Here is a 14,181-nt window from a genome sequence, read left to right as displayed (position 1 = left end):
ATCCCACTAACTTGGTGTGCTCGTTAAAAAAAAAACAACAACAAAAAAACAAAAAAAAAGTAGAGCACTGTCAGGAGACCCCAAAACTCTGACACTAACAAGGCTACCTAATTAATGTGACGCCTTCCCTCCCTCTGATCTCCAAAAGGCCCTCTGGTTATTACTCCCTAGACAGGAAAGTCCCAGGAAATATCTTGAATTCAGAGAAAGAATTTTTTAAAACCAGAGTTGCAATGCTTATACCACGAGTGCACAACTTGCTAGAGCCACATTATTTTTCCTTTTTCTTTTAACAAGCGTCTAGCTTCTGAAAGCAAAGCTAAAATAACGCCTGAAGCAATTAGAAGAGAATCTGGGACAAAGAGGACTTCTAAGTGACTTGTTAAAATTCTGTAAAGAGCAGTCTTTAAAAGATGCTTCCTTACATTCATCATCAGTCAAAAATGATTGTACAAAAATTCTATCAACACTAGGACTCGTCTTATTGTTATTAAAATAAATACAGACGAAAGCATGGGCTTAGTGTAGGCACTGAATCAGCAGTGAATTAGAATTTTTCACCATTCAGCACCAACAGAAAGGAGTCAGTTAGGTCTGAGATAAGTGAAAACAGAAGTTGCCATAGTAACTCACACATTTACCCTAAAAAGGCCGGACTGGGGATCGGGGGCTGGAAAGTAGGTCAATATTTCTGCCTAACTAGCTCTAGTTCTTGGCTTTCCCTCCTCATCTAAAGCAGCATCCTCCTCCTTGCCCACCCCTATAGGAGCAAGAAGGGGGAAATCAGGTGATAGTCACTCCTTCAAAAAAGCAAGGGGTGAGGAAAGGTCTAGCAGAGGGAAGGTGAACTAAGAGGACAGGCCACTAAAAACCTCATGAGTGCCATGGGACTACCCCTGGGAAAGCAGTTGCTGATCAAGGGCACCAATGCTAAGAAACTGTTGCTGGGTTACCACAAATCAGAAATTGCCATTTTCCCTGTAGCAGTTTAAGTGCACCTAATGGAACACTTGGGAATGCATTATTAACAGCTTTGGGTTGGGTTAGTGCTGGGGAGGGATGAGTACCCTGGCATGGATGAAACCTGAGACCCTTAGCAACAGGCATTCTTTGATGGTTAAAACTACGAATAGGGCTCAAAAATGGCCTAAAAGACAGAAAGGCAGGGAGGGAAGCTTAAAAGGTTCCTTTTCAAAGTCAGCTGGTTTTGCTAACATAGAAACATAGTGCCCTTTGATACTCTGATCTGAAATAGCTACTATTCCAAGAAGGCGAGGGCAACCCTGGTCTCTAAGATGATGTGAAGAGTGCCAGAGCTCATTATTAGCTCTTCCACCCGCAGTGCCAACAAATGTGGGAAGCAAGTTAAACAGAAAGCATTTGGGAGCAGGTGCAGTTCCACTTCCCTGCAGCTGTTAGTGTCTGCATAGGAATAACCCAAGGCATTAGTAATGATTTTTAACAACCTGGTGTTAAAGCCCTGGTATGCTAGAAGATGAAAGATAAAGGAGGGAGGTCCAAAAAGCAGAAACATCTTTGTAACCAGTGAATATTTCAAACTCTAATCTCTACATATCCTGTTGTAGTCATTGTACAGAGGCGGGTCGAGGCTTCCATGGCTCAGGCCATTCAAACTTGACTGGGAAACTTTTCAACCCAGCAGAATATTAGGAAGGACAAGCTCAGTTTCAAATTCAAGCTCATGTATTCAGAAACAGCTGCAAATTGTCTGCTTGTACTTCTGCATGTCTCTACTCCTCTGCCCTATTAGAGGAGGGAAAGAGGGTCAGAGACACAGCAACATTTAAGATGACTTTAGAGACCACGAGCAGCCAACACCTTTGGAGAGGAGCAACCCTACTGTATGGGCAAGGGATTAGAGACCTGAAGGTCCAGGTACCAGGCCTCCGTCAATACTATGGGCAGTAGGAGCACAGAGAGAGCAAAATGCGCATAAACTTAAGGCAGGAGGCTATACGCTATGGGGGGGTCGGGGAGAGGCTGGGAGAGGGCAATGGGGCAAAAGGGGACATATGTAATACTTTCAACAATAAAGAATTAAATAAAAAATCTGAAGCAAATATGGCAAAATATTAAAATCTGACAGAATTGGTAAATGAAAACAAAACAAACCCCCAAAACAATGTCAATCACTTTATGAGGGAAATGTGAGAATAAACAAGTGCTAGTCTCTCTTTTTTTTAATATATATATATATTTTTATTAACTTCAGAGAGAAAGGGAGAGGGACAAAGAGATAGAAACATCAATGAGGAGAGAGGGTCATTGATCAATTGCTTCCTGCACACCCACACTGGGGATCAAGCCCGCAACCCAGGCTTATGCTCTGACTGGGAATCAAACCGCGACCTCCTGGTTTATAGGTTGATGCTCAACCACTGAACCACTGGGCAGATGCTGTTCTATTATGACTTCACGGTTCAGCGCAGAGAATTGACTCAGTCTCGTGAATTTGTATTTTTCTTTTACATAGAGCAGCACATAGGACAAGGAGAAGTTTGTGGAACAAATCACTCTGTAAAACATTCTATTACAAAAATGTTCAAGCTCAAGCATACACAAAGTAGAAAGAATAGGATAATGAGCTATCATCTAGATTCAAAATTGATCAATATTCTAGTGCAAATCTTAAAGCCAAGATAGGGATCACTTTAGTGAAGGGTTCTAAGTGTTACACATCAAACCCCAAATGGCAAATTTCTATATTCAACCAGGAACCTGAAGAGATAGGATCTGTAGGAAAGCAGCAGTGAATAAAGGAAAACAGACGTCTACTTAAATATTTTTGTTGTCGTTAATCCTCACCTGAGGATATTTATTTTTTTCCACCGGTTTTTAGAGTGGAAGGGAGAGAGCAGGAGGGGGCAAGGGAGAGAAGGAGAGAGAAAGGGAGTGGGAAAGGGAGAGAGAACAAAAACATTGACCTCAGAGAGACACATCGATTGGTTACCTTCTGCACACACCTCAACCGGGGGTAGGTATTAAACCTGCAACCCAGGTACATGCCCTTGACCGGGAACCGAACCCATAGCCCTTTGGTGCATGGGCCAGACGCTCTAACCATTGAGAACATCAGTCAGGGCCCATTTAAATTTATGAAGAATGTCCAACAGGATAATTATATCTGCAGGTATTTCTACAAGTTATATTATCTGCATTTTTAATTCCTAAAATATATATTTCCAATTAATTTATGTTTGCTGAGCAAGAATCACTGTCTTGCACCAAACCATGAAAAAGGCTCCACAGTTACCATCGTCAGCCTTACAGGACTGTCATGTTTACAACCACTTTCCATTCTGATGCAAACATTTGGAACAAAGTTAAGAAAAACAGGAAAGCATAGATTTAGTTCATTTATGACCTACTACAACCCACCCTGTGCTGGCATTTTTAGAAGCTAAAGCAAGGTCTGTACTTACTGGAACTGTTACATCATCATAAAAACTCCAAGCTAAGGCCCATCTCATTGTCCGACCTTGACAGAATTCGGTGTAGGTGACTTTAGGAACCTGAAACCAACAAACACAGCATCTTATCAAATTGAAGTCATTCTACCAATATGTTTCTGGCCGCTGCTTCATGTGAAATTGTGTCCCAAAACAATTATGCATAGCTGCCTAATAATCAATGAATAAATTATCTCTCACAAAGTTGTGGCATTTTTCCCAAACCATTAGAAAAAATTTATGGTGCTGGCTTGAGATCCAAATATATGAAACTTCCAAAACACAGCTCTTCAAAGAAGCATTGGTAAAATCATTTGAATGGTTTTTTGTTTTCTTTTTGTAAGAAAGCAAGCCACCAAATGACTAGACACACCTATATAGTCTCCCTTTCGTCTATCAAATTTTAAGAAAACAAAAGTGCTTTGTAGCTGTTATAATTTTAACAAAGAAAAAGTGTGGTAGGGAACATAGGGTAAGTAGAATGTGAGAGAGAAAACAGAAATCAGAAATTTGGCTTCTACCCCTGGACCCACATCTGATCTCTCTGGAAAGTCATCCTGCTAAGGCTTACACATGCCGAAATACCATAAACTGGGACAGGCTATGAGAAGGGTAGTATTTATTTGCCACATGCTTTTTAAAACAGAAGCAAGGGGCTGAACTCATGTGGACTGCACCATAGAGGGACACAAACTGTACTGAGGATCGCCTGGTTCTAGGTGTTTTTTTGATAACTAGACGCATAACCCAGACTTAATTCTCTTAAGGTACGTAGCCTTGAGTTTCTGCAGTTATAAAGAAGTCAGATGTGGCAGGTAGACACCAGGTTGTTTTATATTTTTTTTAAATTTATTTTAGAGAGGAAGAGGAAAAGAGAGATAGATTGATGGGAGAGAAACATCAATTGGCTGCCTCCTGCATGCCCCCTACTGCCTCCTGCACGCCCTCATTTGAGGATCAAGCCAGAAACCCACGCATGTGCCCTTGCTGGGAATCGAACCAGTGACCTCTTGGTGCATGGGATGATGCTCAATCCACTGAGCAACATCAGCCAGGCAACATCAGCTTTTTAAAATTTTTGGTTTTTCTCTGACATTATACTCATCCTGTTTTCCCACTTTTTCTTTGTTATAAGCAATTGTCAAACAAGGCCTTATTTAAATAATTTATGAGAAGTCCCTTTTGGCCACAAAATTAAAAAATAAACAAGCAAAAACAAAACAAAAAGCCCATTTAAAGATTTAAGGTGTAAAGGAAAATCCTATACTCCAACTACCATCAACAGTAAATACACAGGAACAGTAATGAAGAAGGCTTACCCCTTGTACTCGAAGTTCTTCCTTCAGAGGCGCAAGGCTGCATTTCTTTCCCAGCATACAGCTATACCACCTGGAAAAGATAGTCAGGCAAGTAAAACACTGTTTATGTGGTTACTTTTTTTAAATCCTCACCTGAGGATATGTTTATTGATTTTAGACCAAGAGGAAGGGAAGGAGGGAGGGAGGGAGAAAGAGATAGAGAGAGGGAGAGAGAGAGAAAAAAAACATTGATGAGAGAGAAACATTGATTGGTTGCCCGGACCAGGGATGGAACTGGCAACAATTTTTTGGTGTACAGGAAGACGCTCCAACCAACTGAGCCACCCAGCCAGGGCTATGTGGTTATATTTTTATTTATTTTTAAATCTTTATTGTTCAGATTATTACAGTTGTTCCTCTTTTTTCCCCCTATAGCTCCCCTCCACCCAGTTCCCATCCCACCCTCTGCCCTTACCCCCCCCCCCCGCCACTGTCCTCATCCATAGGTGTACGATTTTTGTCCAGTCTCTTCCCGCACCCCCCACTCCCCTATCCCCGAGAAATGTCAGTCTACTCCCTTTCTATGCCCCTGATTCTATTATATTTCACCAGTTTACTCTGTTCATCAGATTTTTCATTCACATGATTTTTAGATTCATTTGTTGATATGTATTTGTTGTTCATAATTTTTATCTTTACCTTTTTCTTCTTCCTCTTATTAAAGAATACCTTTCAGCATTTCATATAATACTGGTTTGGTGGTGATGAACTCCTTTAGCTTTTTCTTATCTGTGAAGCTCTTTATCTGACCTTCAATTCTGAATGATAGCTTTGCTGGATAAAGCAATCTTGGTTGTAGGTTCTTGGCATTCATCACTTTGAATATTTCTTGCCACTCCCTTCTGGCCTGCATAGTTTCTGTTGAGAAATCAGCTGACAATCTTATGGGTACTCCCTTCTAGGTAACTAACTGTTTTTCTCTTGCTGCTTTTAAGATTCTCTCTTTGTCTTTTGCTCTTGGCATTTTAATTATGATGTGTCTTGGTGGGGTCCTCTTTGGATTCCTTTTGTTTGGGGTTCTCTGTGCTGCCTGGACTTGTAAGTCTATTTCTTTCACCAGGTAGGGGAAGTTTTCTGTCATTATTTCTTCAAATAGGTTTTCAATATCTTGCTCCCTCTCTTCTTCTGCCACCCCCATAATTCAGATGTTGGTTCGCTTGAAGTTGTCCCAGAGGCTCCTTACACTATCTTCATATTTTTGGATTCTTTTTTCGTTTTGCTTTTCCAGTTGGGTGATTTTTACTTCTTCATACTTCACATCTTTTCACTTGATCCTTGCGTTCCTCTAGTCTGCTGTTGGATCTCTGTATGATATTCTTTATTTCAGTCAGTGTATGCTTAATTTTTAGTTGGTCCTTTTTCATATCCTCGAGGGTCTCACTAGACTTATTGAGGGTCTCACTAAATTTATCGGCGGTTTCTAGAAAATTCTTGAAAAACCTTATAACTGTGGTTTTTACTCTATATCCAGTCGTTTGCTTTCCTCCATTTCTGTCATTTGTGACCTGTTTCTTTGTCTCCACATTTTTTATGCTTCCCTGTGTTGATAGAGTGGCTTTCTGTGCTAGGTGTCCTATAGAGCCCAGTGGCTCAGCCTCCCCAATTACCTGAGGTAGACACTCTTGGTGCACCCCTTTGTGGGCTGTGTGCACAATCTTGTTGTAGTTAAGCCCTGACTGTTGTTGGTATCACTGGGAGGAACTGACCTGCAGGCCAACTGGCTGTGAGAATCAGCTGTGTCTGCAGTGGGAGAACTTCTGTGCTGGAGACACCCTTAGGGGCAAGACTTGCTTTAGTGGGGCTTTGGTGCTCACTGAGTCTGCCCCCTGAGTGTGTCCCTTATGGATCTGAGGAGTTGTAATCTGGATGGTCCCACTCTGACTACTGGGTGCACTGGCACTTGGATCTCTAAGGAGGTGCTGATTTAGCCTCTGCCTGAGGCTACCCAGCAGGAGTTATGGAGAGATCTGCAGATTCCTCTTCTTTGTTTGGGGTTTGGAGGTGCCCAGATGAGGCCCAGCTGTGAAGCAATGCAAGCTGCTGTGGGGCCTTGGGCCTTTTTTTGGATGTTCTGGGTCTCTCTGACCCAGGTGCAGTTTGTTAGGTAATTGTAGATTGCAAAGGGCCAGGTCATTCATATGCAAAAGCCTCTGCCACAGCTTGGGTGGGGCGGGGTCTCAGGGAATCAACAGGGCGGAGCAAACAGCTATGGCTGATCCTCAGTCCTGACCTAAGAGGTCCCGGGTCTCAGTGTCCCACGGTAATCGCTGCAAGAACCTCTGAGAGAAAACTGCCCTCGAGTTCCGCCCGCTGCCAGACAGTCCAATTTCTCCCCGTATGAGTCTGGGTCCCCAGAGTCTCGCCTGGAATTGGAGTCTAGGGCCGTCAGGAGCTTGTGTCTCCCTCCCGATTGAAAAAGACAACCGCGTCCTTGGTTGCCAACCCTTTCCGCGTGCGCCTCCGTACCTCTGCACTTTACTTCCGTACTTCCTCTGAGTCTCAGTGTGCTTTTCTCTTTCCTTCTAGTTGTAGAATTTCCACTCAGCCTTCCTGGGTTTCTGGATGATGTCTGTTTTGTCTTTTAGTTTTATTTTTCAAGTGGTTGTGTGAGGCAGCAATTTCAGGTGTTTACCTATGCCACCATGTGGTTATATTTTTAAATTACGCATTATCAAGTGAACAAGATGAGAATTAGCAGCAAACAAACACCGAGTTAAGTTACAAGTGAAAATAACATGAATTATATGTAGACAAAGAACAAATCTAGCTGAGGAAAATAAGCACAAAGCAACTAAAAAATAATAATAATCAAAACACTAAAAAACACCAATAACACATGAATCCACTAAGCCTCTCCAGTGATTGGGTGTCCATAAAAATGTATACACAACTTAACCGCTAATAGCTCAATTCTGAAAATGAAATGTATTTTAATAAACACTGCCTTAATAATCATTCAAAGTATATGCATATACTTTTTGGAATACCTTTATTTGTTTTTTCACTTTGTTTTGTTTTAATATATTTTTATTGATTTCAAAGAGGAAGGGGGAGAGGGAGAGAGAGAGAGAGAGAGAGAGAGAGAGAGAGAGAGAGAGAGAAACATCAATGATGAGAGAGAATCATTGATCAGCTGCCTAGAGCCTGCAACCCGGGCATGTGCCCTGACCAGGAATCAAACCGTGATCTCCTGGTTTGTAGATCAACACTCAACCACTGAACCACACCAACTGGGCAGGATACCCTATATTTGTAAGGTGAATGAAAGAGGGAGAGAGAGGTCTGTACCAGCTGAGTGATTCAGTTGGTTGGAGCATCGTCCCATACACCAAAAAGGTATGTGCCTTGATTCCGGATCAGGGCACATGCCTAGGTTGTGGTTTTGATACCCAGTCAGGATGCACCGGAGGCAAATGATTGATGTTTCTCTCTCTCTCTCTCTTCCTCTTTTTCTAAAATCAATAACATATCCTCAGGTGAGGATTAAAAAAAGAGAGAGAGATAGAGAGAGAAAGAGAGAGAGAGGTCTCATCTGTAATGCTCAAAAAACAGGCCATTTAGCCTTAGGACAGAAATTAGTTAATAAAGACATGTATACCTGAAACTAATACAATGTGTATCAATTATACCTCAATTAAAAAAACACAGAAAAAAACATGTGCTGTATAAACACCCCTTCCCACTATTAAGAGAAATTGTAGCCGAGACCGGTTTGGCTCAGTGGATAGAGCGTTGGCCTGCGGACTGAAGGGTCCCGGGTTCGATTCTGGTCAAGGGCATGTGCCTGGGTTGCGGGCACATTCCCGGTGGGAGATGTGCAGGAGGCAGCTCATCGATGTTTCTTTCTCATCGATGTTTCTGACTATCTCTCTCCCTTCCTCTCTGTAAAAAAAAAAAAATCAATAAAATATATTAAAAAAATTAAAAAAAAAAAGAGAAATTGTAAAATCTAGCATGAACCTGTATTTTGAGATGCCCTCACTGGTAAATAAATTAAGGATACATGTTACATTGGAGTTCTAACAGAACATGAAATCAATTTCTTCTATAGTAAATACAAATTCAGAAAAGGAAGTGCAGAGAAGATGGAGTGAACTAGTTAAAAGTAAAAGAACAGAATTTATTTCTTCTGATTATTTTTAAAAAGTGTGACAAGTATAAACTTTATACAGGATTTCTCTTTACCAGTAGCTTATGAAGGATTAATTATTATGGAAATTGCCCTTTAAACATAAACAACTAGGAACTGGACATAATATATGAAAGAACTGTTTTGCAGACACTGGACAACTGCAGTAAAGACCTATGATGTCAGAGAGAAACAATCCGGGGGAGTCCTACCTTTGCCAGAGATCACTGACTGAAGGAAATTTCCAAGCTGCAATGCAGGGTAAGGAAACTCACACAGAGCCCAAGAATGTTGCTGAATTGATGAGCTAGATATTGGAGTTCAGAGAGGCCAAAGAGGTAAGGATCTGAATAGCAAAATACAAAAGGGGAAAGAACTGCACAGAAACAGAATTCTGGGCATCTGTAGAGGAGTCTCTTGGAATATTTTGCAGAATAGTTATTATCTGCACATGTGGGTTGGAACTCTATGAAGCTAGAGAAAGAACTCTCACACAGCAGCAAACGGAACGGAGCCCAGACAGAGCTGGGACTAGTTTGTGGTTCTACTAGGGTGAGTAGAAAGCCTTTCTTAATAAAAGGGGTATCTGCCGAAACCGGTTTGGCTCAGTGGGTAGAGCGTCGGCCTGCGGACTGAAGGGTCCCAGGTTCGATTCCGGTCAAGGGCACGTACCTGGGTTGCGGCACATCCCCAGTAGGAGATGTGCAGGAGGCAGCTGATCGATGTTTCTCTCTCATCGATGTTTCTAACTCTCTACCTCTCTCCCTTTCTCTCTGTGAAAAATCAATAAAATATATAAAAAAAGAAAAATAAAAATAAAAATTAAGTTTTAAATAAAAAAAAAAAAAATAAAATAAAAGGGGGATCTGGTAGAGTTCTGGAAAGCATACTGTTTTGTAATGGGGCTAAGAGGCTATTCTATACACCCCACTGAAGTTTAAAAGCAAGACTCAAAAGGATCAAACTAATTACAAGTAACTTAAGAAAGCATAAGAATAACCCTCGCTGGTTTGTCTCAGTGGATAGAGCATGGGCCTGCAGACTGAAGGGTCCCAGGTTCGATTCTGGTCAAGGGCACATGCCCAGGTTGTAAGCTCAATCCCCAGGGGTGGCGTGCAGGAGGCAACCGATCAATGTACGTGCCCAGACTGGGAATCAAACCCCCAGCCTTCTGGTGTACAGGAGGACACTCCAATAACTGAGCCACCCAGCCAGGGTAGTCCAACATTCTTTTAAAGAAACAAAATGAGGAGGAGATTCAAGATGGCGGTGGTATAGGCAGACACGCCCCAGGTCTTGTCGCGGAGCAAATGGAGTAAGCAGCTGAAACAAATAACACCCACTCTGAATTGGCGAAATTACTCAGCTGGTGAGACAGTTTACAGCCGGGAAGGGCAGAGCTCCCCTGGAAATGTAAAATACTAGGGATCTGGGCAGGCAAGTTTGCCAGACCTCTGAGCCCAGAGGGTCAGAGGGAGACCGCGTGGCACACAGCCGCATCTCTTGGGACAGGCACAGCCCCTGACTGGGGAAAGGAGAGCTGCGGGACTGTTGGTGCTGGGGGATTTGAGATCTGGATTCCGTAATTTCGGAGGACTGAGCCTAAAGGGGGCAGCCGGAGGCGCTGACCAGACCATGCAGTGCCGGTAAGAGAGGAGCTTACAGAAACTCAGCCTTCCCCATTTCTGCAGCCAGCATTTATTAGTTTGTTTTCACTGAACCCTGTTCATAGGACATTTCGGATACAGACACTCACCTGTGCTGAAGAGAGGGAGAAGGTGCAGACGAGTGGAATCTGGGGAGAGGCTGAGGAGAGAAGGGGGGCCAGGAGAGGTGGCAGCAAATTGAGTGCTGAGTCACCCCTGAACCCAGGACTAGGGCAGCCATTTTCTCCGGAGGTTAGGATTCCTCCCTCCAGCCCCCAGGCAAGGAGCACAGCCACACCCAGATTCCACCCTGAACTAGATGAAGGATTAAAATAATCTGATTAGTCCCTGAGAGTTAACAGGGTCTGGCCTATACAGGGACTTTCAGTCCCAGCAACAACACAGAGCAGGGTAACGATTAAAGAAGCAGCTCTGGGCAGTGGACTTCCCCAAACCAGTTTAAGTGCAATAGAGAAAATAGACCCTAACTACTGGATAGAGAGGCTGTATAGCCTCGGAGGTCAATCCAGAAACACTGCCACCCAGAGGCTGAGCCACAAACTGACTCTTAGGTAAACACAAATTAAGACAGTCTGGGGAAAAAATACGGCCTGCTTTAAAATCAGGACTGTGGTTTACAACACGGAGGAACAGTGTATCGCAGGGAAATTCAACATTCTCTTGAATACCTGGCAGGACTAAGGCATGCCAGACTGAAGAGTAGAAGAACCGAAGGACCTTCACTACTGCAAAATTTTATTTATTTTTTTAATTCTTTTTTCACCTTTTAACTAAGAAACCATTTTTTTTCTTTTTTTCCATCACCTGATTTTACCTTTTTAATTATTACATTTTTATTTTTAACCAGTATTATTACTGCTACCATTTTACCATTTTTTAAAGTGTCATTTTATTTTCTCTTTATTTTATTTTGGGATTAGTGTTCTACATTCTATTTTCATCATTCCTTTAGCATCATTTTTCTCTACCTCAATTTTACCTCTTTGCTAAAACCCTCTCCCTCACTTTTCCCCTTTTGTTGTCCTGTTTCTCTTACCCTATTCCTGCTTTAGATTTTCCCTATTCCTTCTTTTTACCCCCTGTCAAAACGTCACCCTACTTATATATCCTATTTCCAATCCCCTGCTCTAAATTCTTATACGCCTCTCCCTTATCTTTCTTCACTATCCAAATTTTTTTTTCTTTTCTCTTTCTAGTGTTTTGTTGTTGTTTGCTTGATTGTTGAGTATATTGGTTTTGTTCTTAGGATTGTTTGTGAGGTTGTTTTGCCTTTTCTTTTTATTTTTCTGCTGGCCCCACTCCCCCACCCCCCAGGTAATTTTTGTGCTTCTGTGTTTCCTTGCCTCGCTTGATATTATTGGTTGTTTGTAGTTTGCATTCATCTCCAGGGATCTGTTGCTGGAATTTGTTGAGATTAGTGGCAGTTCTATCGGAGCTTTCTCCTCATAGAAATAGTCTCTTTCCCTGTTCTACTTCATTCTCTCTTTTTGCTCTTACTTTTTTTTCCTCCTTTTTCCCAATTTCATTTTTGCACTCCTTTTTCTTCCCTTTTTTCTTTTTTATCTTTTTCTCTTCTTTCTTCCTTATCCCCTAATTCTCTTAGCTCAGGTAGTCGGGTGGTCACCTTTATTTGGGGTAATTAATATCGTGAATACATTTGTGTTCAGTGCCTGGTACATTGTGCCGTGTTGTGTTGTATTTTGTGCCTTTAAATCAACGCAGCAGATCCAAGCAACAGCAGCCTCCTGATCACCACACCCTCTGTCTGAGGAACAGCAGCTGTACGTGAAGCCTCCCCCACCAGCCAGAAGAGCCACCACAGCTGTGAACAGCACCCACCAGAGGAGCTGTTGCCAACTGAGGAGCAGCTGCTACCACAACTGCCCGAGGAGCAACCACAGCCTGAGGAGCCACTGCCACCCAGGGAGCAGCCACTGAACTACTAAACATCTGGATATGTCGGTGAGATCAAACATGAGTAGACAAAGAAACCCCCAAAGGAAAGAAAAGGAGGCCTCGCCAGAAAAGCAACTAAGTGATACAGAGGCATGCAACATGACAGAAAAAGAATTCCGATTAAGGGTCCTAGAGTGCATAAACCGGATGGAGGAAAAAATCAACAGCTTATGCAAGAAGCAAGAAGAAACAGATGAAAAAATCAATAACTTATGTAAGACCCAAGAAGAAATGAAGAGCGATATAGCTGCAATAAAAAACACCATTGAAAGTTTCAACAGTAGACTAGAAGTGGAGGACCGAATTAGTGAACTGGAAGACGAGGAAGCAAAACACACCCAAACTGAACTGCAATTGGAGAAAAAAATTAAAAGACAGGAGGAGAGCCTAAGGGAGCTTTGGGACAACATGAAACGAAACAACATATGAATAATAGGGGTGCCATAACAACAGAAAGAGGAACAAGGATCAGAAAACCTACTCGAAGGAATAATATAAGAAAACTTCCCTGACGTGGGGAAGAAAAAAGTCACACAAGCACAGAGACTCCCAAACAAGGTGAACCCGAAAAGACCCACACCAAGACACATCATAATTACCATGGCAAATGTTCAAGACAAAGAGAGAATCTTAAAGGCTGCAAGAGAGAGACGGAAAGTTACATACAAGGGATTTCCCATTAGATTATCAAATGATTTCTCAACAGAAACACATCAGGCCAGAAAAGAATGGACGGAAATTTACAAAGTGATGCAAAGCAAAGGACTGAATCCAAGAATACTCTATCCAGCAAGGCTATCATTCAAAACTGAAGGGGAAATAAGAAGCTTCACAGACAAAAAAAGACTAAGGGAGTTTATCACCACCAAGCCAGCAATGCAAGAAATGCTAAAGGGATTGGTGTAAAAAGAAGAAATAAAAAGCTAAGAAAGAAAACATGTGGCCCGTGGGCCATAGTTTGAGGACCTCTGCTCTGGTGCAATGGCCAACCCTCTAACCACTGAGCAACACAGGTCAGGACCACATTATTTTAAAAGAGAAATTACAGATTAAGGAGATATATTATTATATTGCTTTAGAAATAGAGTGTATAGTATTAACCAATATTTTGTTTTCATTGTTTGTGGGTTCAACAACAGGTGACTGCCTCTATTTTTGTTTCATCAATCCTTTTCCCTTTGAAAATACAAAGAAATAATTGTTCTATCTAAACTATTTTAAACATAAAACCTGGGTAAATTTACCTAGAGCATAATCAATTTCATTTGGTGGTTTTAAAATGTTTGGACAAAAAAGAATATGCTCCCTTTAAGACAGTGTATAAATGGAGAATAAAAATGAATTTAAAAGCCTTTGGTATGTCAGGAACAAGATGAAGAAAAATAAATTAAGAGCAATTAGTACTCACAAAGTAATGTATAAAATAGGTTAATTAACACCTTTCTTTTTAAATTAACATTCCTTAACAGATTAGATCACAGTCACCAGAAGCCAAGAAACAGGCTAAAACAGAGGACAAAGATACTATAAATTTCCTCAGGAGATGAAGAAAAGCCAATAATGCCCGGCTGGCCAGCGTGGCTCAGTGGTTGAGCGTGGAC

The 14,181-nt window shown here is 41.8% G+C and overlaps 1 protein-coding gene across 1 annotated transcript in view; it reads right to left on the bottom strand.

The window, feature by feature from the left end:
- METTL16 (methyltransferase 16, RNA N6-adenosine) overlaps positions 1-14,181 on the bottom strand; it is a 78,337-nt gene that overhangs the window by 27,485 nt on the left and 36,671 nt on the right. Inside the window, exons 7-8 of the mRNA XM_059669151.1 lie at positions 4,790-4,859; positions 3,444-3,533 (exon numbers count right to left, since the gene is read on the bottom strand). Of these exons, the coding sequence (XP_059525134.1) occupies positions 3,444-3,533; positions 4,790-4,859 (160 nt within the window). The remainder of the gene's footprint in view (positions 1-3,443; positions 3,534-4,789; positions 4,860-14,181) is intronic.

The sequence above is a fragment of the Myotis daubentonii genome, chromosome 16, assembly GCF_963259705.1.
Source record: "Myotis daubentonii chromosome 16, mMyoDau2.1, whole genome shotgun sequence".
Classification (NCBI taxonomy): domain Eukaryota; kingdom Metazoa; phylum Chordata; class Mammalia; order Chiroptera; family Vespertilionidae; genus Myotis; species Myotis daubentonii.
The sequence above is the reverse complement of the archived record's forward strand: the minus strand, read 5'-3'. Positions and strand labels throughout refer to the sequence as shown.